Below are 22575 nucleotides of genomic sequence, written 5' to 3'. Positions count from 1 at the left end.
AAAAAAAAGAGAGAGTGAAGAGATTTGGCCAAAAAAAAAAAAAATGAGAGAGTGAATAGTATGCCTGAACACACTGTATCAAAAGTGTTTTTTGCTTATCCCACATAGGAAAAAGATGCACCTTTAGTGGGTTTATTAACTAGTTCATTGTCCTGTTTTGATTACAAATAGAGTCCTATTAGAACCATGTTAGTGACCTATAAAAGTAGTTCATCCATCACTCTCTAAATATGAATATGAATTTTTCGGAGAGCCTTTCATATATCTATCATGAAGAATTTTTACACGTATCTGTCTGTTGAATTTTGGAGGTAGACCATTAGTATCCTAGTACATCGAGTTTGTCTTTGAAGAGGGTGAATCTATTTCAAGGACAGTACTTATCACGCCTCACTCGATAAGTTTTTCTTCTTATTCATTATGTTATTTATTTGTGTCTTTTGAATTAGTCCTTTATTTCCATATCCTTCGACCAACACACACAATTAGGGTATATTAAGAAAATGGATTCCACTTACTTACCGATAAAAAGAGACATTGGTGGTCGATAAATTCTAGTGGAAAGAAATACCTTGATTTACCATACCAAAGAAACTCAACCAGTGGCATTGCCATCCCCAAATTTAACAAGTTTAATAAAATGAGTGATCTCCCTGAGTACTTAATGCAAGTGAGGCAAATGATTGTATTGAAGCAATACAATGTCTTGACTTCTCCACAAGGTCTTTTGATCAAGCATCCATGAATTGACCCTCACGTTGTTCCATTAATCGTTGTCCCATTTGATTTCAAATCTTAATGACTTTGTGGGGTGATGCTTATTACCTAATTTATCCACTCCACGTGACATCATAAGGGGTTAGAGGTGCTCTTCCAAGTGCATAAAGCTTTAATGGATCGAGTCTATTCGAGCATTTGGCTATGATGATTCAACATTGAATTGTTATTAGTGCAAGGGTACATCACTCAGGTATATGGGCCCATTTTTTAATTTTATTTTATTATTATAATAATGTATGGTCCCCTTTTTTTGACAAGTTCTTTGATATGGAAACCACCAAGGTTGGGCCAAAAATAATAATTCTAAAGGCCCATTTTCAAAGGGAAAGCACCATGTCTTCTTTGCTACCTACAATGGTAGGTCAAAAATAAAGTGGCATTTAATTGCATTGGATGAATCAACACATTATAATGGATTGAAGCAAATAAAGGCTTTCAAAACAAACCTTTGGACATTACTTATTAAAAAAAAGCTTTTTAAAAGCGCTTTTAAAAAATGTTTTAATTATTTGTTATAATAAAATTCTATTTGAAAACTTGCATATCAATAAGACTTTCCTCATCTCACTTTCAATGAAGCTACTTTACATGTCCATCGTGTAAAAAAGTTTAAAATATTTTTCCAAATTTTTATTACTACGCAAAATATTTTAATTAAAAGATTAAAAACTAAAAATAATTTATTTTCATGAATTTAGGGCTCAAAATGGCCCTTTGACTATAAAAATGTTCCTTTTGGCCTTTTTTTAAACTTATATTCAACCTGTGAGTGTAACATCATCCTTCTACAAAAAATGAAGTTTCAATTAATTTTAGTTCAAAAATAAAATCATAATTATTAATTGAGATTTTAGTTAAATAATGAAGTCTCAATTGAAGTTGACGGTCGAAACTTCATTTTTTAGTTAAAATATTGATTGACAATTAGGGTTCCAGGTTAAAAAACTAAAGCAGAATTAATAATTGAGACTTCGGTGATGTTTGTTTTTTTGGTTTTTTGCTGAAAACAATTTAATTTTAAAATTTAGATTGTTTGTTTTTCTATTTTTTCATGACTTATTATAAACTTTTTATTAAATAGAAAAAACCAAAATATGTAGCTTTTTCTAAATAGAAAAAATAACATATTGATTTTTTTTACTTTTTAATACTTAATAGAAATAAAATACTATAAAAGCAAACAACCTAATATTTAGCACTATTAAGTATTAAGGTTTTATTTAGAATTAAGTAAAAAAACAAACACCACCAAACATTTACTCTTATTTGATAAAGTGGTTAAATTTAATTTAATTTTTTTATAAAAGACTGTTAATTTTTTTTTTATAAAAATTTTGTTAATTGTATATTTTAAATTAGAAAATTGTTTTCTAATTTTAAAAATAAAAAATTATTTTTAAAAGCTATTTTTAAAACAAACCCAAAATTTCTCTGACTTTCCTAAATTAGCCTTGAGCTAACAAGCAAAAGCTTTGATGGAGTCGCGCATTTGGTCTAATATGAAACTATATTACTTCTTAACAAATTTTGACTAATTTTTTTCATCATTCCTAGCAAAATTTGTCACACAAATTTAATATAACAAGATTATATTCCTAAAATATTTGTTTGAGAGTGATTTTGAAAGAGTTAAAAACATTTTTATTATTTAAAAATTTATTTTATTATAAAAATCAAGTATTTAACAAATTTTTAAAACATAATTTTTTTTAAATTTAAAAATCATGTTAAATTACCATATTACCCTTTTCTTTAACATTTTTTTCCCATGTGACCATAATTGCTTCCCTGTCCTCTTTATTTTCTTCTTTTTCCCAGCTCATTTTCTTTCTTTTAAATTTAAAAATTAAGTTTCAAAGGAAAGAAAATGAGATTTTTATTTCAAAAAAAAAAAAAAAAAAAAAAACAATGGTCAAATTTATTTATGTAAAAAATTATTTTTGAAATTTAGGAGGGCCCGAGGAGACATCAGAATAAAGGGCTGTTTGGAATTCCTTTCGGCGTGCAGTCCAAAGTTGAATTAAAGCGTTATTTCTTTGGCAGCTTTTTCGCCCTTTTACTCTTCCAAGCAAAGAACCATTCAGATTTTTGCTCTTGTCAAGAAAAACATGGCCCTTCGCCTTTCTCTCTCTCTTTGCTCTGTCCTTTAACCTTTTATCACCGGTTGAAACCGGCAAATGCGACCGGGTCTTCGCTCCCCTAAAACTTGTACGAAAAGAAAAAGTAACCAGAGCCCTACCCACTACACTCCAACTAACCTTTTATCTCTATCTTTTGTCTCAATCCTTTGAACAGACTCCATTGCATGACTTTTTTGGGCCCCACACCCATATCCTTGAAATTCCAAAACTACCCTTATACACATCAAAATGTTGTCCTTTTTTTTCATAAAATTTATTTCAAAAATAAAAAAATTCCCAAACTTTTGTTTCTTCTTTCCAATTTTAGTGATATTTTTATTATCTTAAAAATTATAAAAATAAGATCTTCGAATTTAAGAATATTTTAGAAAATGATATTAAGAGTCTTGTTTTTAAATATACTTTCTATATTATTTTATCTTTTTCTAATTTTAAGATAAGAAGGGGGGAAATGGTAATTGCAGTCCGAGGGCAAAATGGTCACTGAGGAAAGGGGTAGTTGTAGAGGGGAGAAAGGAGTGGAAGGGCATTTGGGTAATTTCTTATGAAAATGAAGTCACCTCCATTTCTATGAACCTACCGCTGATATTTAAATACGACTCTGAGTCTATCAGATCCACAGCTCTCAGCAGTCTTCGATTTTCATGGCGATGTGAAAAGAGGGGGAAAATTTTTTGTTTTTTTTTTATTTTTTTTTATAGGAAAAATCAGAGAAAAATTATAGCTCTTGGAAGCTGCCTTTAATACTCTCAGATCTAACCGGTGTTGTTTGACTGGAAATCTGAAATTTTCTCTCGCCACTTCCGGTAATTTCCCCTTTTTGACTTTCTCAAGAAAATGGATATGGAATATTTATGCTTGTGCCTGAAATTTGGGGCTTTGATTTTTTTATTTTTCCATTTTTTTTTTTTTTGGTTGTTGTTGTTGTTGTTGTTGTTGTTGTTGTTGTGTGTGCTTATCCGTTTCTGTGCGTTTTTGGTTTTCGCAGTGATTGAAGGGTGGTGTTTGGTGGGTTTCTGGTGTTTGATTGTCAGCATTTCTGTGGTTAGATCAGCGGCTGTGGAGTCGTTGAACTGGTGGGGTTTTGTTGAAGTTTGGTTTTCGATGTTTGTTTTGGAAATGTCATGGAGGAGATCTAGAATCTGTGGTGGGTTCTGTACAATTGGGACCGTAAAGTTGTGATTTTTAGGGGCTTATATTTGGGGGACTCGTTGATCGGAGTTGTAGGTGTAGATCTTGGTGGTTTAGAGTTATTGTAGTTGATTCAGTGAGTATTTCGATGGAGACGCTTCTTGTTGTGCCGCAGCATAGGAATCAGTATTATGGCAGAAGCAAGGCTCATGGGTCTGATAGATTTGTGTCGTCACCATCCAGTGATTTCAGAGAGATTAATTGTAGGACTTTTGAATCTGGGGCAGGTATACTCCCAACGCCGTTGAAGGCTTGTACTACTCCTGTAGCAAAAGGGGCGTGCCCTCTTTCTCAGAAAACCCCATCACCTCATTCTGAAGATAGCAAGCAGGCCAAAACAACTGGAAAAAGCAGTGCAATTGCAATTCCCTTTGCCGAGGCTTCTAACTATGAGAAGTCCTTCCATGATGACTTCTCGTACTGTGAGCTCTGGGCTGGACCCGCTTATTCAAACTCGCCACCCCCTAGTTCCTTGCCCATACCCAAATTTTCGATGCGGCCAAAGCGCACTGTCTCGCTTGACTTGCCTGGCTCCGCTCCTGTTATCAAAATGCACGCCATCGCCAAGTCTGCTCCCCCTTCCCCAACAAGGGAACCGTACCCTTCTCCCAGAGATTTTACTGACTTTGCAACTAAGAATCTCCGGCGAATTCTCAATCTCAATATCGCGGATGATTGAAGTTCGAGGAGCACCGTGCTCCTGTAAATAATCGGACTTTGTCAACAGGGTATGTGACAGTTTGTATATAGAGTGAATAAACAGGTCGATAGTGTGACCTTTTCTGTCGGTTATTTTAGCTTTGCAGTAGTGGTGGTGGTGGTACAAACAACAGTCATGGCTGGTTGATAAGCTATCTTCGGAATTTTCACTAAGAATTTGTTTGCTTAATGTGGACCCGGGTTTCTCTCTTTAGAAGGTGGCAGGATATATATAATTTGGGTATTGCAACACGGAAAGATGGGGTATTGAAAGTTTGATGAGGCAGAAGGAACTAATGCATGGGAATTTGCTTCTGAATTGACTGGTTGCCTGTACTCTTCTTCGGCATGGTGTGGAAAAACTAACTGCTCTCTAATCTATTGGGCCTGATGGAAACTGCATTCTAGTTGGTTGTAGAATTGAAGTCCTCCGGATAATTCCCTCAGTTGATTTTCAGAGATTTGGTTCTTGGTTAAGGTTTAGGTCTCTAGTCTCAGATACCATGTATATAGTTTAGAAATTTTAACGGATTACTCCTAGTAGATCATCTATAGGTTTCTGTTTTATTCTTGTTGTCCTTATTTTTATTCCATAGTTATGTGCTTAGTATCCTTTCTTTCTACTAATCCAATACTCAGAGTTGCCTCTTTGTTTTTCTTTATGTCAGATGGCCTGAATTGGCTGTCTTTTTCCTCTTCTTCATCTTCATTTTTGTCATTTCCTTCTTTTTTCTTTTTCTTCCCTAGTTAGTATTCTTCTTCTTAGGAACCCTCCATGAGGGTGGCCTTGTTCCCCTTCACCATCTTTTTCAGGTTTTTAAAGAGAAAAAAGTGGGAAGGGGAAGTGAAAGTAGTTGTTCTTTTCTGCTATCGAGTAGTTCCATCCGTGTTGCCTGTCCTGTTATTGAGCCCGCTAGTCTCTTGCTCCTGGACCACCTATTCTGTTATTGAGCTTGTTAGGTGTTTGCTCCTGGACCACCTATTCCTGTTGTTCGTCATAAGGCTTATCTTCCTGGGGAATCATTGATCATATTGAGCTGTTTATCAGGTAATAACATGAATATGTTTCATAATTTTCAATGCTTTAGTTGATGGTGATTATCTTAAAGCAGGTTGTATTTGTCATTAATTTATTTTGTTTTACATCTGTGAACCCAGCACTGAACCAGGAAGCGAATAGAAGGACTTCCAGGAGGCTGTTTTTCCAGTTATGATGTGTTCGTGGTGGATATAGACTGTCTTTTGAAGTAAATATAGCAGGGAACTGCACGCAGTTGTGTCTTGTATCTTGTATTCAGGAACTGCCTAATACCTATGTTTGGCTGTTTGTGTACTGTACCAGGAGTAGCCTTGAAGTAGAAACTGAAATTGTTGTCAACCCTTTTATGTTCATGTAAAATTTTAGTTTGCAATATCAGATCCCTGTTGGCATTTCTTGAGAAGCATCTATAGCATCGTTCTGGATGGATGAGTTGGTCTTTTATTATTGGTATTGGTATGTTATTTTATATTGGTTTATTCTACAGGGTCAACGATGGTCTTTTCTAAGGTTACTTTTGCACTTGTTGCACTAATTTTGGCAGAGGAACACAGTGGAAACCGGCTTGTATGCTGTAACTTTCAATTGAAGATAGCTTATTGCAATTTTTCATTGGTTGTTTTGATCTGTGAGTGGGTTTTGACAATTAGTAAGCCAAGTGGGTATTTTATCTGTTTCACTTTACAGGGAGGTATTCCTATTTCAAGGATTTGGCTTAATGATTGGGTGTCATTTAGGGGGCATTGGCCATGTTCTGAAGGAACCAGGAAATCATTTGCTTGGGGCTTTTGTCTTGCTTTTATTCTCCTTACCCCAACTCTCATGAGTTTTGGGTAATAGCTGTTTCCCCACTTTGTAAAATCTTTTTAATAGGCTTTTCTTTTTCTTTTTTTTTTCGCCCGTCTCTATGGCCCGATAGGCTTTTCTGTTTGTAAAAGGCGATGTGATTTTTTTTTTCATGGTCTGCCTGGTACTCTGTTTTGCACTTCTTTCATCAGCTTACCTGTCAGTTTAAGTGATGTATTCAAAGTTCCAAGACAAGGTTCTAGACCCCTGAGTTTTGAGGTTTGCTGGACATTGAAAATCCAGTGAGTAGAGGAGCTTACAGGATGATCGAAATTGTGCTCCATATCATGGATTGGAGCCCAGTTTTATTCTTACTCTAGAATTAGATGTCTCCTGTCTGTGCAGTGGATCAGGAAGTGCTGGGTGGTCCTAAAGCAGCTTAAGTTACCATCTGGACTACTCATGGATGCCTCAACCTGTTCTTTGTGCCCTATAACCCATTTGAGTGAGCATCTTCAGCTTTTGATCACACCCTTTAGCCTTCAGAGAAGGCACTCAATTGTGGTCCTTCTGAAAGTTCCCTCACCCCCACCGAGTCCTTTTTCTTTACTTTCTGATGGGGAAGTGCGGTGATCAAATTTGATCACTGAGCTATTAGGGCATACTTAAAAAGTACTGAAGACTGTTGTAAAAAGAATGTCCTATCCAATTCTTCCACAGTATTTTGGATGACAAAATACTTCTGCCCCAAGTTTCAGTTGGGAAATTTCTATTAACACATCTTTTGAACTGAGTTGAACTTGATATAATTAGGCTAATTAGTCCTTTTAGGTCTTGCTTTATTGAATTTTAAATTTGGGCTTTGTATTTTAAGATTGTTTTCATTAAAGATAAGGGTGATTAATGATGCTGTTAGGACTTCTAATTAAATAAGAATTTGTTTCACATTGCTTTTGATGATAAAATACATGGGTGTTCATTGATTTTTTCATTTCTTCAAAACATGGTCAAGTTGTGTGAGGAAATATGGGGTGCTATGGTTTTCTTCCCTTCCAAACAGGGTTTTGTTCCAATTTTTCTCTCACCAAATTCTCAAGATGAGTTTCCAAAAAATCTAACTTCTTTTATCATATCAAATATAAACCCCTAATGCTATAGCCACCAAAGATGAAGAGGTGCAACCTTTTGGAGTCATTTTGTCTTTCTATTCATATTAACTCATGGAAAATAAAGGGTGAAGGGTGATCAGAATCTTGACTTAAGCCCTGCAAAACTGCAGCTTAAGATGACAAGTGGGGACCTAAATTGTAGGAAAAGAAAAAAGGCAACCCAACTCAAAACTTGTAAGCTGGGATTCCATGTTAGAATTGACCAGTTCATCATCATCATCATCTATGATTTCTCTTCTACTAACCCACCAATAAACACATTAGCTATTTCAAAAAGAAAAGAGAAGAATAATAGCAGGATTTCCTCAAGGAGTGTAGGCTAATTGTGAAGTTTTCCCACCTAGGATGGCTTATCCATGAAGATAGCCTGAAAAGTATTCTGACTTATCCACTCATTCAGTTCAGATGTTCATTAAAGATGGTGATAGTTGTGACATTTTCAAAGAACAGTGGGAGATACATGATTGAAAGTTTTATCTAGATATTCTTAACAACTATTTTGGGAAAAAAAAAAAAAAGAAAACTATAATTAAAAGTATATAATTTTTTTTTTTTAATAATTCTCATAATATTTCATTTTCTTTGATATTTTAAATCAACAAGGAAGGTGGTGGTTGGTTTTCCTCAAGAAGGCAAAGATGAGAGCCCCAAAGAATGTCTGCAGGTCAGTGTCTTATTTTTCGCTTATGGGATGGGGCACCTGCAAATATGAAATGAGAGGAGACTGATTTTCATTGAAAGAAAATATACATACGCCTACATTACCATTAGGTTTTGGGATTTTGTACGCATTCTGCAAAAGGAATCAAACTTTTTAACCACTTCTCCATTCAATTATTTAATCCATGATTAGTCTGAAGAGTCTGGAGTTTGGATCTATTCCTTTGAAAAAGTAAGCTTCTGCTCAAACTTTCTCATAAACTAATCATCCTCCACCCCATTACTCAACCTATGATAAGACAAAAATGGATATGAAAATTAGAATTCACAGGAGTTTGATGCGACCCATTAGCACAAATCGCAAGCAAAACATTGAGTATAAACATGTCGGATATGGTTCATCAACAGGACTTTAAACGCAACACATTTTCTGTAGATTTGGATAAGTAACTCATATTTGAATAAAATTTGTGTTGACCCGTGTAACTTATTTAATAATTATGTTAATTTGATTTTAAATAAATAGATAGTTGAATCATAAACATATTGGATTAGGTTGAGAAGACTTAACTCGACTCGATTATTATGTGCGTCATATTTGGGTTAATCTATTTCATCGAATACCTAAATTTTGACGCGACATAGATACTATCCATAAACAGGAATCATCAACCATAATGAAAACGGAGAGAAAAAACCATTCAGTAAGGGAGGAGGAAGGATTCAGAATCTACAATCAAGATGCCATTGGTCCCATGCTTGATAATTAATTGAACAAAGATGATGGAAGTTTTCGATCATACATCATCCGCCATAAGCAATCAAATTGGTCAGCTCCTTATCAAAATCATCTCTACAATAATCTCAGCAGCTCTTCTTGTATGTGTGTGTGCAGGAGAGAGGGCACCCAGAAGGACAATTTTATTCAGAGAAAAGGAAAACACATTGATGTAGCCATCTCCATCGATCATCTTCAAGATTGGAAAATTTGGTGAAAATTTACAGATTATCCTTCTCAAGCTGCTGGGATTTCTTTTGGAGTATGGGACTAGGAAAGACAGACCATGGGGGATCAAGGAGTCGTCCTAGAATTCCAAATCCTCTTCTTCATCAAACAGCATTTCTTGGCTGCGGCATTCGTGACTGCAGAACGCTTTCTCACCTCTGCAAGACAAGGGAGATCAACTCGGGTTAGATTCAGCTCGGGTTATGAAAATTACAAGACTGTAAACTTGATTAAAGAAATGAACAACTAGTCAAATAATATATGCTACACATAATTCGAATCCATTGACCTGTTCATTTGAGATACAAGTGATGGAGAAGGTCCACCGTGCTCATCCTTTTTTAGCATTATGGCATGGCACAAGAGATTAACAATTTAACATCGAGACCGAGCTTAACCCGATCATAATCGCCATTTTAAATCATATTATATCATAATCCAACAAAAACACAATGGATTAATGATTAATTACAATATGAAAACGAACAATTCCATTGTTTCTCATAAACAGAACCATAGAGATAATCTATAAATTAGAGCATCTATGAAAATCAGAATTAGTTCAATATTAATGAATTTTGATGGGAAAGTAGAAATCTAATTCAAACCCATGTCATTTGAGAGATTAATTAACCAGATTCAGCTAAGTTAGATAAATTTAGGAGAGAAAGATCAGAATTAGGAAGAGGAACTAGGTCCAACCTGTAAATGTAAATGTCTCTTTCCTGGCTAAGGTTCTTCTTGCAGGTATGACAGCAGCTGAGAAAATTCTCAGGGGGAGAGTTGGGATTTTCCGGGAAAGTACAGTAGTTGTTTTGGCTCAATGCAGACACACCACAGCAGCTCTCCACAATGCAGTTATCAAATATATGAGTTGTTCTTGGGTTAGGCCCATGGGAGATCACACATGTGTACTCCTCAGAAAGCTCCATTCCAGTGAAAATCCGAGGAGAATCTTTTGTTTGGATGCCGGAATTCAGAGACCCAAATGGGGATAAGGAAGCCAGTTGAGAATTTCGGGTCTTGATCCCAAAGTCAGCTGGAGATTTTGGCGATTCCGCCGGAGAAAGCGCGGATGGTTGAAGATGAGGAATTTGAACCTTAAGCTGTGATCCAAACAGAACCATTCTGCTATTGGGCTTAGAGAAATTCTCATTTGCGCCCTCTCCATTGATTGGGTCAGAATCAATAAGAGCAACACCAATGCCTATTGAATCCAAATTTTCCCAGGAGCGTTTGGTTTCTGAGAAAGTTCCAGGAGAAGCCTGGGTTTTCTCGTACTCAAATGGGTTTCCAGAAAAGGGTTTAGTATCAAAAATCGAAGTTGGACTTATGATATCTTCAGCTTCGGGCAAGCACTTTGATATGAACCCTCTGAAAATTTTCGGAGAACCGAGAAGAAATGAAATGGGTTTTGTGAGATTTTCAGTGGGAGATGGCAGAGAACTGTGATCGCCCATTATCGCTTGCTTGCTCGCCACTGCTCTTGATCTATTCCTCAGCATAACTACCTCGAATCCAATAATTCTCAGCAAAAATAATATCTGCCAAACATTAAAAAGAAAAAAAAAAGTACGAATAAGATTCAATTTTCAGAAAATAAAAACGGATTGCAGACAAAAACAATACTGATTTGTACTCAAAGAACTCACCTAAAATGGCCACAAATTTCACCCAGAAACAGTCATGAATTGCTAGATAATAAAAAAGCTCGATGTTTTCACTCTAACCAGGAAATGGAAATCAAAAGCACTGCTAAATCTCAGTAGCTTCCATCCCTGAAACCTCCAAAAGAACATACACAAAAGAAAACAAAAAGAATCCTGGATTTTTCCCTCTTTTTCTTGCCTTTTCTTCACTCAGAAAGAACAAAAAAAAAAAAATCAATTGGCACCATCCATCATCATCACCATCACCATAACCCGCATGCAAACCACACGATCAGCATCAAAGGTGAAGCCCAACATCGCCATTGACAGGAAAAACAGAACTCCATCGCTGCTTCAACCCACAACCAGTGTGGACTGTTCCTTCTCCACTCCCCATGAAAAACCCACCACCAAACTTTAACGGGTTTTTCTCATTTCACCCCACCTTTCTCCCTCTCAGAAACAAAGAAATAAGAAAAAGAAAGAGATAGAGGAAGAAAAAAATCTCTGAAGGAAAAAGGGAGTGTTTGGTGTGGGTTTTAAAGAGAAGTGGCGTGTGCATGAAACCCAATCACTCCCTGCTTTTTCCTTCCATCAAAACAACGACAACAACACTGTAACTCTCCCTCCTTTTTTGCCCTTTTTTTTTTCCCCCTTAGAAAAGATTAAAACCCCTCTGAATTTTGTCTTGTAACAGTCCCCCTATATGAGAATTTGTCGTGACTCCCTCTTCTTCACCGGCCTCTCTCCTCTCTCTCCCCCCTTCAATGCAGAATTAAATTGAAGGCACGCACTTGAAGGCTGAGTTATCCCCTTGCTCGTACACCTTTCTTCATCCCCATTTCTTGCTGGTACAAGTTTCCCTTTTTCAAACTCACAGTGCTCACCACCAACTCATAAAATCCTTAGATTTAGAAAAGTCTATCTGATGAAATTCATTCAGTTTTAAGTTACCAAAACTATGGGTCTCCTTTTTAAAAAATATTAAAGTGATCCCAAAAAAATTGTAAGATGATGTTTGTTTTTTTATTAAATAGAAAAAATGATTTAATTATTTTTAACTTATTTAAGATATTTATCTATTTTTAATATATTTATTTATTTATTTAAAATATTAATTATATTATACATTTAAAATAATTTTACTATTTTAAAATTGATTCTAGATAATTAAAAATGATATCATGTACACCTAATAACAATCAATATCTTACTCATCATTAATGACTAATGTTATAAAAAAAATCAAATATATTATTATTTTAATCACCTTATTTTTTTGAAAATGTTTTTATTGGAAAACCCTTAAATATTAAATTTATTATAAATTAAAATACAATATGAAATATTTTCCCAAAATGAAAAAAAATATATATTAAAAAGGAAAAAAAAAACTGCCCAATAAACATTCTTAATTTACTTGTTTTTTTACCTACTATGCAGCCTAGGTTGGGTTGCAAGCCCACTGAAATAACGGTGGACACCTGCAGACCATGTAAAATGTATGGGCTTGTGGGGTCCACTAAGTTCAGTCAGACATGGTGGGCCCAACTCAGGTGATTGTCAAGTAGTCCTGATCACAGCAGTGCTTCGGCGTAAAATCGTTCAGCGTACCTGGGGCCTCCTTTTGGGCCCCTACCCAAATGGGCCGGGCGTGATGACAGATGGGACAGTACGTGGACTTTGACACCTTTGGTGGGCCCTCTTAGCCTCTTCTCGGCTTGATATTTTGTATTATTCATAATAAGTATGCATGTTTGGTAAAATATGGGCCTCGTATATTTTTCTTGATTTTTAATTTTTTTAAATATTTTCATTCATAATTAAAAATAAATGAATTTGACTACCATGAAATTTTATTACTAAAGTTATTACAACTCATCATTTCGAACGATCGATTTGGAGTAACCTTTTTTTGTTATAGTATTTATTTGATTTTGATTTTGATTTTTCTGCTTTTTTTTTACAGTAGAATAATAAATCACGATTCACGACCATATTATTAAAAACCTATCGAAACACGTTTCATTCTATTTTTCTAAGTGATTACCTTTTTCAAATAGGTCAAGTTAGACTAATTCGTATTAATCTGATAATTTGTCTTGTAGTGAATGGCATTATCAAAATTCCAATGCCAAATGGTAAGGGGATGAGGTCTATTAAAGTTGGGGTTTAGATTTAACTTTTGAGGGTAATTTTTAAACACTTAGGACAAAAGTTGTATTATAGAAAAGCATAAGTAATTGGTCTCATGCATATAAAAATCATATCATAAATGAAATTATTGAAAAAGAGAAGTGATTAACAAAAAAATTAATGACTTGGTCAAAATAGTATCATTCTAATTGACTGAGTTGGGTGTAAACCCTAGATTAAGATCCAACTCAAACTCTCTTTTAGCAAACAATAATTTTCCCAACCCTGGAGTCCCACATGCACTCAATCACTCTTTTGTTTTTCTTGGTGCCAAAAGAAAGTAGAAACAACACATCACAACAAAGAGGTTTCACACCCCTCAAAACCTTACAATTACTTTTGTATTTTTGTATTTTTTTTTTTTTTAATTTAATGACTCATTGTCAATCACCTCAACCTTGTGTAAAAATGATTCATTCTTGTAGCTTTAGACACAAGTGGGTGGCCAGAAACCCTTCTTAATTAATATGGGCAAACAACCACTGAGAGCTGAAAGTATTTATGACAATGTGTATAAACTAAAAACCATGGGGACCCCTTGTTTCAGTTGTGGAGAAGGGTGGTGTGGGTCATCTCCTATTCTGCCTTTTTCCATTTCTTTTTGACATATAATCTTGGAAATGTGTGTGGTGGAGAGAGAGAGAGAGAGAAGTTGTTATTGGGTTTACAACAATGTCCAACCATTGACCCACCACATGGACCTACAAATTCTGTGGCACAGTGGCTGCCCCATCATCACCAATGAAGGACACATTTGGATGATTGGACCCCTAGATAAGGGATGTAAAAATATGATGAGACTTGGCACAAGTTCAAAATTCAATTATGATCAAATCTTGTAAATAGAATTTAAGTTTTAACAGTTTTACAATTTCATTTTCCCTTGCATTATACTATCCATTTTGCAAGTTCATCTCACTATTTTATACCAAATTTAATGTTACTAATTTATATTTTAATTTTTTTTCTTTTTTTTCAAAAAAAAAATCTTCAACCGTCATTTTATATCTTGATCTAATTATTTGTATCCTAATTCAATAATTTATATTTTATCGTATACTTTCAACAAAGATAAAAATTGTACTAAACATTTTGTTTATTTTCATTGAACAAAATTCAAATCAAATCATTTGTAGGAGGATGGAGTCATTGACATTCCTGCAACCAATGATCCTGGTATGAAAGTTGAAAAGTAATCCTAACATTTTTATATTGGAAACATACCCTCCAAATCAAGAAAAAGGGAAATGAAAGGGGGGCTTTCAATCTACATTTCCCTTTCAGAGAATCAGTTCAATCCTTGATCCCCTTCTGGAAGAAGAATTTTTATTCATCAGTCAATCTCAGGCAATTACTTCATAGTAACATATGCTGCACAAATGTCTTTCATATCCTGTAATGTATTAAAACGCTTCTATATAAAATTTATCTACTAGTTGGAAAAATAATTAGAAGAAGTAATTCAAAGAGGTTAATAGTATATTTACATATAAGTTTTCACTGAAATGGGTGAGTATGACCAAAGGCATGGTCCCAATTCACCTTGGCATTCAATTTTGAGAAGAAGGCTAAAAAAAAAAAAAAAAAAAAAAGGTGACCAAAGTCATGGTCCCCATTTGGTAGAGAATTCAATACCCTCTTTTTTTTTATGTCTCTTTCTCTCTCTCTCTCTCCAATGAGTTCAGTAGTCCCCTTTTTTTTTCTCTCCATCTCAACCCTTATCCATGCAATCACTCTCTTTACATGCGCAGGCACATTCCTCTATAATCTCAATTATCCAAAGAAATTAGGTGTCACAGTCAATTCATCCTTTAGTGCCACATGGAATCACCCAATTGGGAGAGGAGCAAGTGGGACCACCCCTAAAATGTCTGTTTCCCTATGTTGGCCCCACCAATCACCATCATCCAAGTGGAGGTCCCTTTCATCATGCCACGTAGCACTGCATGATTCAATATGGATAAAATGTAGAGACATGATTGGTGCACTGACCTTCGTGGCATTTCCCTTGATATTTTTCTTCTCACCCACATATAAGATTAGGGGTGGGGGTGGCAATGGTGTTGGCTGGTCAAGTAGGATGATGATGATGCTGACCCCTTCAATGTAGTGAACTAGTTTAACAAGGCAATCCCACTGTCCTCTCTCTCTCTCTCTCCTTTTTTAGCCAGGTGTCCTTTTGATAACACACCACGTGGCAAAAACCAGGTTCCTCAATTGGTCTATGAACTTCATGTTCCATTAGGATAATCCTCTTCCCTGTTTGACCATTGAAGAAAATAGTAGTAGTGTTGGGATAAATTGGATTGATGTTATTGAGAAGAATAGAGAAGTTGTAGGGTTGAGAGCATGATGTAGGCATGGTTAAGAAGTTGTAATTGTGAGAATGACATACAATGGAGACAAAAATTGATTACGAGGGGCACCCTCCAGACCAAGTTGAGGAAAATATAAATAGACGAAACCATTAATACAAGTAGGCCATGCCCATATGGATTTGTCTCTCCTTTAAGCCTAATCACACCTCATTCATTCTTCTAACCTACACATAACCTCTACTGTCCAAAAATATTAAAACCATTAATAGAACTTATTATATGTCTTTTTTGGATAAAATTGGAGTTTAATTAATTTATTCTCTTTTTATTATTAATAAAAATTATTAGTCACATGATAAATAGCTATCATACTATAATATTAGAGGCATAGCAATTGTTGCATATTGGAGCACAAGAACAAAATTTGATTCCTCAAATTTGAGTGGGAGAATGGGTTTGCTCAAATTTCAGGAATGGGTTTCCTCAGATTGTTATAAGAACCGCACACAATTTTTCATTCCAAATTCAAGTACAGATGGGAATGATTGGAAAGGGAATCACTCCTTGCTTTTGATTCCAATGGAATCAAGTAAACAGGCCATAAAAATCTTAAACTGAAATGAGATGGATGAAGTAAAACAAACCATGCCTATTTCCATCATCATTGGGCAAAAATCTTGTGGTGTTAGTTCAAAATTCGGGTACGGAACTAAATAATAAGCCAAATCATCCTCATTATGTAAGCCTCCCTGTTGATGAAAACACTTGTTTACCAACCAAAGATCATTCTAACTTGGTCCAAGTTGGCAAGATTGACAAGCCTAACTCTCTCTATGGAATAAGCAATCAATAATACCAATGACAAAATAGACTAAATGCAGTGGTAGGGAAATATGCAAAACTGATGATTACAAAATACTCAGATAAGGACCTGTGGCCCCCTGGAATAAAGAGGCTCAAAACATATGAAACTTGAGGCCACTGCGTAGCAAGAGGAATATCATTCGCCTTCGGGCGCCTCAGTTCTGTGTGTATTTTTCCTAATTAGGTGCAAAAGATCACGAGAAAAATGACAATATATGTTGAATTAATTCCCATGAACCTTTGAAAAAGGGCACCCACTAACTGATGGTATGATCAAGTCATGTGAATCAACTCAGTTTTTGAAACAGGAAGAGCTTTAGATATTATTGATTGAATAGTACATTCACTTGGTAAAATTAAAATCCACAAACATTCATTTCCATTCATGATAAAAGACCAAGGGTACAAAAACATATGGAGGGAACTAGATGATGATTCAGTTACCTCCAAGAATGACTTGATTAAAGTGGCTGCTGCCTGTTCAATTTGTACTATTGTTTGATCTTTTTGTCATTTCTCGTCCTCTTTCTGAATTCTCGTTTATCTGCAGAGTACTGTTTTTTAATTAACAAATTGCACATTGCCATTTTTACAGCTTCAGCAGCTGCTGAGAAGACCTTATTCTCAATGGATACACTTCCCTGCAACTTCTCAAGTAGTTTCTCTCCCCCGGGTATCTCATCATCTTCCAACATGGTTGGCTCATGTTCAACAGAGTCTGGACTGCTTATTCTAAAACCAGAGATTACCCTAACACGAGCGAGAGAGTGGGAATCTAACCCATGTAAAGTAGAGACACCTGTAACCATCCACAAGAATTCTGCACAAGATGCAGTGCCTAGGCTTGTAGGAATAAAACTCCCTCCCGTGATGGAAACTACCTACAAGAATCAAACCAGTTTGAAAAAGAACACAATAGTTAGGTCATTGCTTATGGGGTTTCAGATTATTTTCTGAATGATTATGCAGTTACAGGATGCCGCCATGTTATCAGACTTGGAAGTTAATTTCTCCAAGAGTTTGTTTCAAGGATTCATATATAAGCATTTGAGCCATTGAATATCCTGATTCAACTACAGTACTTTTTGCAATGATTGAAATACCCTTTCTAAAGAGTATTTCAAATCCATAATAACTAGGCGGTTGAAAAATCTCTCTTCATGGGAGCTGTTCAGGTGGTGAGCAAAATGGAAGGATGAAAGGGATGGAGTAGTTGCGCACATCCATGGTTATGTAAAGCAAGATCATGATACAAATCTACCAGACAACGGGTGATGTGACTCCAGTTCTGCTAGTAGCGCCCATTCATTGGATAGTTTGTTCTTTTAGAAAATTATCACGCTTAACCGAATATTTGTTTTATAAGGCACTTACCTTGGCAATGGAAAGACTTTTAGCAGAAATGTTGCAGTTCAACAGCATTATTCCTTGCAAGCTATCAAAGTAAAATCACCATGCCAAAAGTATTAAGAAAATGAATAAACAGAACCCTTCAAAGATGGCAAAATAGTAAGAAATGTTGAGAGACTTGCCTTTGAATGGCCGCAGCAACCAGTGTACCATCAGGAGTAGTGCATAGATCGATCACTGCAGAATAGTGCTCCTCTCCCCTTCCATTAGACTCTAAAAACCCTGCCTTCAGGAAGCAAATGGAAATTAAATCAAGTAAAAGATGATGAAATAACTAGGCTATTAACAAAAGCCATGCAAATGACAGGCCACTAGTTTTTTTAAAATAATAGATTTTAAATCTCGAACCAAGTTTAAAGAAAAAATGAAATAACGGAAATATTCCCTGGAATTTCTGGTGATATCACTTGCCACACATGCAACTGAGATGCCAGGACTCCCTGCCTTATTTAAAAAACTAGTCATTCCAAATATAAAAGAATATTCGATGCTATCCCTAGTTTGAATATCCGCTTGATTAACATATTAATTATATGAAACTAAAATCTAAGGTTTCATATTTGATTTTAAATCAAACAACCTTGACAGCAAAAGTAGGTAATGTTCCAGAAACAAAGGAGGCAGGACTAATGACACCATCAGAAGCCTCATGAAAAAGTTCTAGAATGAGTGAGCTACCTGTGATCCAACTTCACACGTATCAAGGAGAGATCCAGAGGTAATATCCCACAAACGAACCTGTAAAGCAAAGTGGATAAAATTCCTATTCCATATTCTGCATCTTAAAACAAACAAAAGCCCATGAAGCAAATCCTGAAATTTTAATTTTTAATTTTTTTATTATTACTCACTGTTGAATCACCACTCCCAGAAACAAGAAATCCCTCTGGGTAATCAGGAGCACATACAAAGGCAAGACAGGATACAAACCTGCCAACACATTCATGACAATGGATGTAAATCAATTTTCACCAGGTAATGGGCAAATACCAAGTTTGTACGTATACATATGCGTGCATGCACACACATGGGGACACGTGTGTGTGTGTATATGTGGTGTGGGTGTGCATACACACGTGTCATGTTAAAAAAGGAACAATCTCATAAAAACTTGCTCACTCTGTGTGACCAAGACAAAAACTCTGGATCTCATGAGCTCCATCTAAGGGCTTCTTGGGGAACACGGAAACCTGTCAGCAGAAAAAAGAAAAAAAAATGTGTAAAAGACATAAACGACCAAATTATCCATTCATTGATTAAATGGGCAAAGGGAGTACACGAATTTTAAAATCCCGATCAGCACTAATAATGAATCGCCCATCCAGTGAGAATTCCTGCACAAATATACTGCTATTAAGAATAATCACCTCATTGGTAAAGAAGATTTAGGCATCAAACCCAGCGATAAGCCTAATCACAACAAGGTTCAAAGGAAAATATGTAAATAAATAAAAACGACAGCATATGTTGGAGTAAGACAAAATAAATTAAACATTATCTTAGTCCACAATACTTGAAGAAGCAACACTTTTTAGAAGTTTCAAAAGAGTGAATATGAACTATGAAGAAATGGGGAGAAGTGCAACAAAATCTATCCTGATGACCTATTTCTCTGTTGTTAAGGAGGAAAATTAGACAATAGTTTCTCATTCACAGAGATTGATATTGGTGATTTGCGCTCCATTTGTATTGCACAAGTAGCAGAGGAAGGGAAAAAGAATAGGAAAAAATCTTAAATTCTGTCTTTTGGTTTGCCATGGAAAAAATTATAAAGGAAAAATAAAACATAAAGAACATTGTTAAAAATTAGTATATTTTCAAATGCTTCATTTTCTATACAAAAGAGGAATTAGATTGAAGAAACATGGGAGAAAAAAATTTATTGAGCTTAAAGTCATATTCCCTTCATACATTTTGCCTTTCTTCTTCCTTTCCTTCAAATTTTCCATAATTCAACAGAGCCTTACAGGGATTTGTCCTTCTTGAATTCACTGAGAGTTTGGTTCTAGCCTAAGGACTGGCCTTATCTCAGTCTCAACATTTTTCTTTTTGAATGTTTCTTGAATGCATCCTGTGGGCTTCATCCTCTTTTTGGTACTTTTAGGTATGCATCTTGTGAAAATTCTTATTTGCCTATCAAAAAACTAGTTGCTGATTCACTGGATTTGAAACAAACTAGTAGTAGAGGAGAAACCTATGACAACAAGCTTAAATCCTAAAGGGAAAATGTAAAAATAAAAAGGGCACAAACAATTGACACAAAACTAGCATAACCCAGGACTACAGAAAAAATTTAAACATATATACATCTGTATGCAAAATTATAATCAGATGTCGGTGATGCCTATTCGCCCACCAATAGGCCCACACAAACAAATGAGCAGGAAAGAAACAGAAAAAGATGATCGATAATAAATAACAAACCAGGCTAGTAATGATGCTACAGTAATGAGCAAGAACTGGTGCTGCTTTCTTATCAACCAAAACTTGATTTTCATCAAAGCCATCCAGATTCAGGGCCCAAACAACACCAAATTTGTCAGCAAAACATACAAACAGGCCATCCTTACTTATAGCAACTGCACTCACTCTCTTCTCAGAGCACCTGTTACATTTAAAACAATCAGGTGATGTTTGGTAGGAGTATAAATGAGAAATTTTCTGCAGAAACAAACTGAATGTTGCTGGTCAAAATGATGACAAATCAATAGGCATGTCACAAATGATTGTGGGACCTACCATGTAACTTATGGACTCATTGCATAGCATACATTACTGCTGGTTTTTGGTTAACAAACTGACAGGAAAATTTGCTCGTCCAGAATGCAATTTTCAGCCACTTAAATAACCTCAATTTTTCAACCAAACTCCACTGGTTTTCAACCCAACTTCAGATTTATTCATAAATAAATAAATACAACAGTTAACTTCCAAACTTTTTCAACCAAATCCCAATCTTGCCCAAATTCCCAAATTTCTGGCCAATTTTTTTCTAAACAAACTTTAGTCCAATTCAATCCAGGGTGGACAACCAAATCCAAATCCAAATTCAAATTTGATCTTCCAGATTTGAACTGTTTACTTAATTTAAGTCTATCTGAAAAAAAACCAAAATAATAGGAAATGACTGGAGGTTATGCCATAAAAAATGGCATCAACATTTGGGGTGGTTGGGACACAGAATGGTAAAAGTTAGGTCCTATGTCCGAACTCAAAATGGCGTCATATGAATTTTTATGACGTTGGGGAGCAACCTAAAAAACTCTCCTATTTAGCATCATGGAATATTCACAACTAATAAACCCTTCTGAAAACTTCAAGAACTTACACAGTACTAATGCAGTGCCAAGAATTTGCATTCCAAATCTTGACTAGTTTGTCATCACCAGCCGATACAAAGAGCTTCCCTTCTGCACCAAATCGAATAGCTCTAATAGAATCCTTATGAAGAGGTCCACTAGAATCATCCACCAGCGTCACCGAACAACCCCCTCTGTAAAAGAACCATTACTTAAACTACATGCTACTCGAGTTACAGTCTCACTCTCCATATAACTTGATTTAGCATTCACGAACACTCGCATGCAATCATTCAACTGTTCGATATTTTACATAAAGCTTTGTTTGGTTGCTGAGAAACTAGAAGAACTATTGTACAATTATTTGACCGAGTACGATATTTTGCATTTCCTTCTGCATCCTTAGGTACTGGAAGCACTTTTGTTGCTTGGAACATCAAAATAAGAAAGAAGAAAACAATCATTGATTTTATTTTAGCTTTTAGAAGTAAAAAATGGCACTTGAAAGTTGAAAGAGGCTAAGCAGCAAAGTCTTGATAACCAGAAGTTTAAATTTCTTTCCTTTCCAGTTTTCTCAGCAACCAAACATAAACCCTGGGAAGAGGAGAAATAGCTTACTGGAGATCGAAAACTCGGAGGTCCGACCCGATGGAGACTACGATGAATTTATGGTCCGGATGAACTGAGATTAAGGCTGGAGCCACCTCAACATCTCGGTGGTTGTCTCCTTCCTCGATTGCAGGTTCCTCCATTTTTGCAATGTGAGAGAGAAGGTAAGGGTCGTTCTAGGGTTTTGCCGTTTGGCTTGGTCGGTCCAGTTGGTTTGCGTATTAGGCTTTCCACAAAGCCCACTGGACTTCCAATAATGGCATGGCTGCAGGCCCATTTGGCGATCGCACATTTTGAATTTGAGTTGCAACTTCGGTGGGTTGTTAATAACTAATCCGAACCCAATCCTAATTAAGAAAATAATCAACTTGGACTCGATCCAATCCGACCTCTAATTTGAGGTATTTTAACCCAAACCCAACTCAACTTTATTTCTCTAAATTCAGGTTAAATTTAGTTATTTAAGTTAGACTTGAATTAGTTGTGTTAAATTTGAGTTGATAGGGTTGGTTTGATTACATAATTTAAAATCTATTATTAATAATTTTTTAAAAACAAAATTTTATGTATTTATATTAAAATTTAAATAATAAATAAAACAAAATTTCAATATAACAAAAAAATAAGCATAAATTTATATATTTTTTAAAAAAATTATTATATAAGATAATATGCATCATAAATATTATAAAAATATTAAATCTGATTTGGGTTATATTTTTCAAATTTTTTCAACGTCATATTAGGTTTGTATTGATT

General features: G+C 35.3%; 3 protein-coding genes across 4 annotated transcripts; 1 reads left to right on the top strand and 2 right to left on the bottom strand.

The window, feature by feature from the left end:
* The first annotated feature begins 3521 nt into the window (after positions 1-3521).
* Positions 3522-6253, top strand: LOC100855240 (uncharacterized). 2 transcript variants are annotated; one of them, XR_009465979.1, is made up of 3 exons: positions 3522-3727; positions 3910-5859; positions 5970-6253. XR_009465979.1 is itself a non-coding variant. In XM_059737834.1 (2 exons), the coding sequence occupies exon 2, from the start codon at positions 4201-4203 to the stop codon at positions 4789-4791; it is 591 nt and encodes a 196-aa protein (XP_059593817.1). In that variant the 5' UTR covers positions 3522-3727; positions 3910-4200; the 3' UTR covers positions 4792-6253. The 2 variants fall into 2 exon arrangements, 1 of the variants encoding a protein (XP_059593817.1); XM_059737834.1 differs by having other exon boundaries at positions 3910-6253.
* Positions 6254-9196: 2943 nt separating this feature from the next.
* LOC100855273 (FCS-Like Zinc finger 8) lies at positions 9197-12126 on the bottom strand. Its single transcript, XM_003632259.4, has 3 exons — positions 11124-12126; positions 10174-11015; positions 9197-9629 (listed from the first exon to the last, which is right to left on the bottom strand). Exons 2-3 carry the CDS (start codon positions 10974-10976, stop codon positions 9551-9553), a joined length of 882 nt encoding a protein of 293 aa, XP_003632307.1. The 5' UTR covers positions 10977-11015; positions 11124-12126; the 3' UTR covers positions 9197-9550.
* Positions 12127-16794: 4668 nt separating this feature from the next.
* On the bottom strand, positions 16795-22020 carry LOC100855304 (COMPASS-like H3K4 histone methylase component WDR5A). The gene is made up of 10 exons (XM_003632260.3): positions 21826-22020; positions 21237-21401; positions 20333-20513; positions 19186-19242; positions 19028-19098; positions 18760-18838; positions 18587-18646; positions 18031-18134; positions 17873-17933; positions 16795-17379 (listed from the first exon to the last, which is right to left on the bottom strand). The coding sequence occupies exons 1-10, from the start codon at positions 21957-21959 to the stop codon at positions 16990-16992; spliced, it is 1302 nt and encodes a 433-aa protein (XP_003632308.1). The 5' UTR covers positions 21960-22020; the 3' UTR covers positions 16795-16989.
* Between the last annotated feature and the right edge of the window lie 555 nt (positions 22021-22575).

Source organism: Vitis vinifera, chromosome 7 (assembly GCF_030704535.1).
Source record: "Vitis vinifera cultivar Pinot Noir 40024 chromosome 7, ASM3070453v1".
Taxonomy (NCBI): Eukaryota; Viridiplantae; Streptophyta; class Magnoliopsida; order Vitales; family Vitaceae; genus Vitis; species Vitis vinifera.
This window is presented reverse-complemented; position numbering and strand designations above follow the sequence as displayed.

Coding starts and splice junctions, on each gene's coding strand:
- LOC100855304 (XM_003632260.3), bottom strand. CDS start 21,959: ATGGAGGAACCTGCAATCGAGGAAGGAGACAACCACCGAGATGTTGAG. Junction 19,243..20,332: donor GTAGCATCATTACTAGCCTG/GTTTGTTATTTA, acceptor ATATTTGTGCAG/GAATTCTCACTGGATGGGCG. Junction 19,099..19,185: donor ATCGGGATTTTAAAATTCGT/GTACTCCCTTTG, acceptor TTCTGCTGACAG/GTTTCCGTGTTCCCCAAGAA.
- LOC100855240 (XM_059737834.1), top strand. CDS start 4,201: ATGGAGACGCTTCTTGTTGTGCCGCAGCATAGGAATCAGTATTATGGC.
- LOC100855273 (XM_003632259.4), bottom strand. CDS start 10,976: ATGCTGAGGAATAGATCAAGAGCAGTGGCGAGCAAGCAAGCGATAATG. Junction 9,630..10,173: donor AGAGACATTTACATTTACAG/GTTGGACCTAGT, acceptor CTTGTCTTGCAG/AGGTGAGAAAGCGTTCTGCA.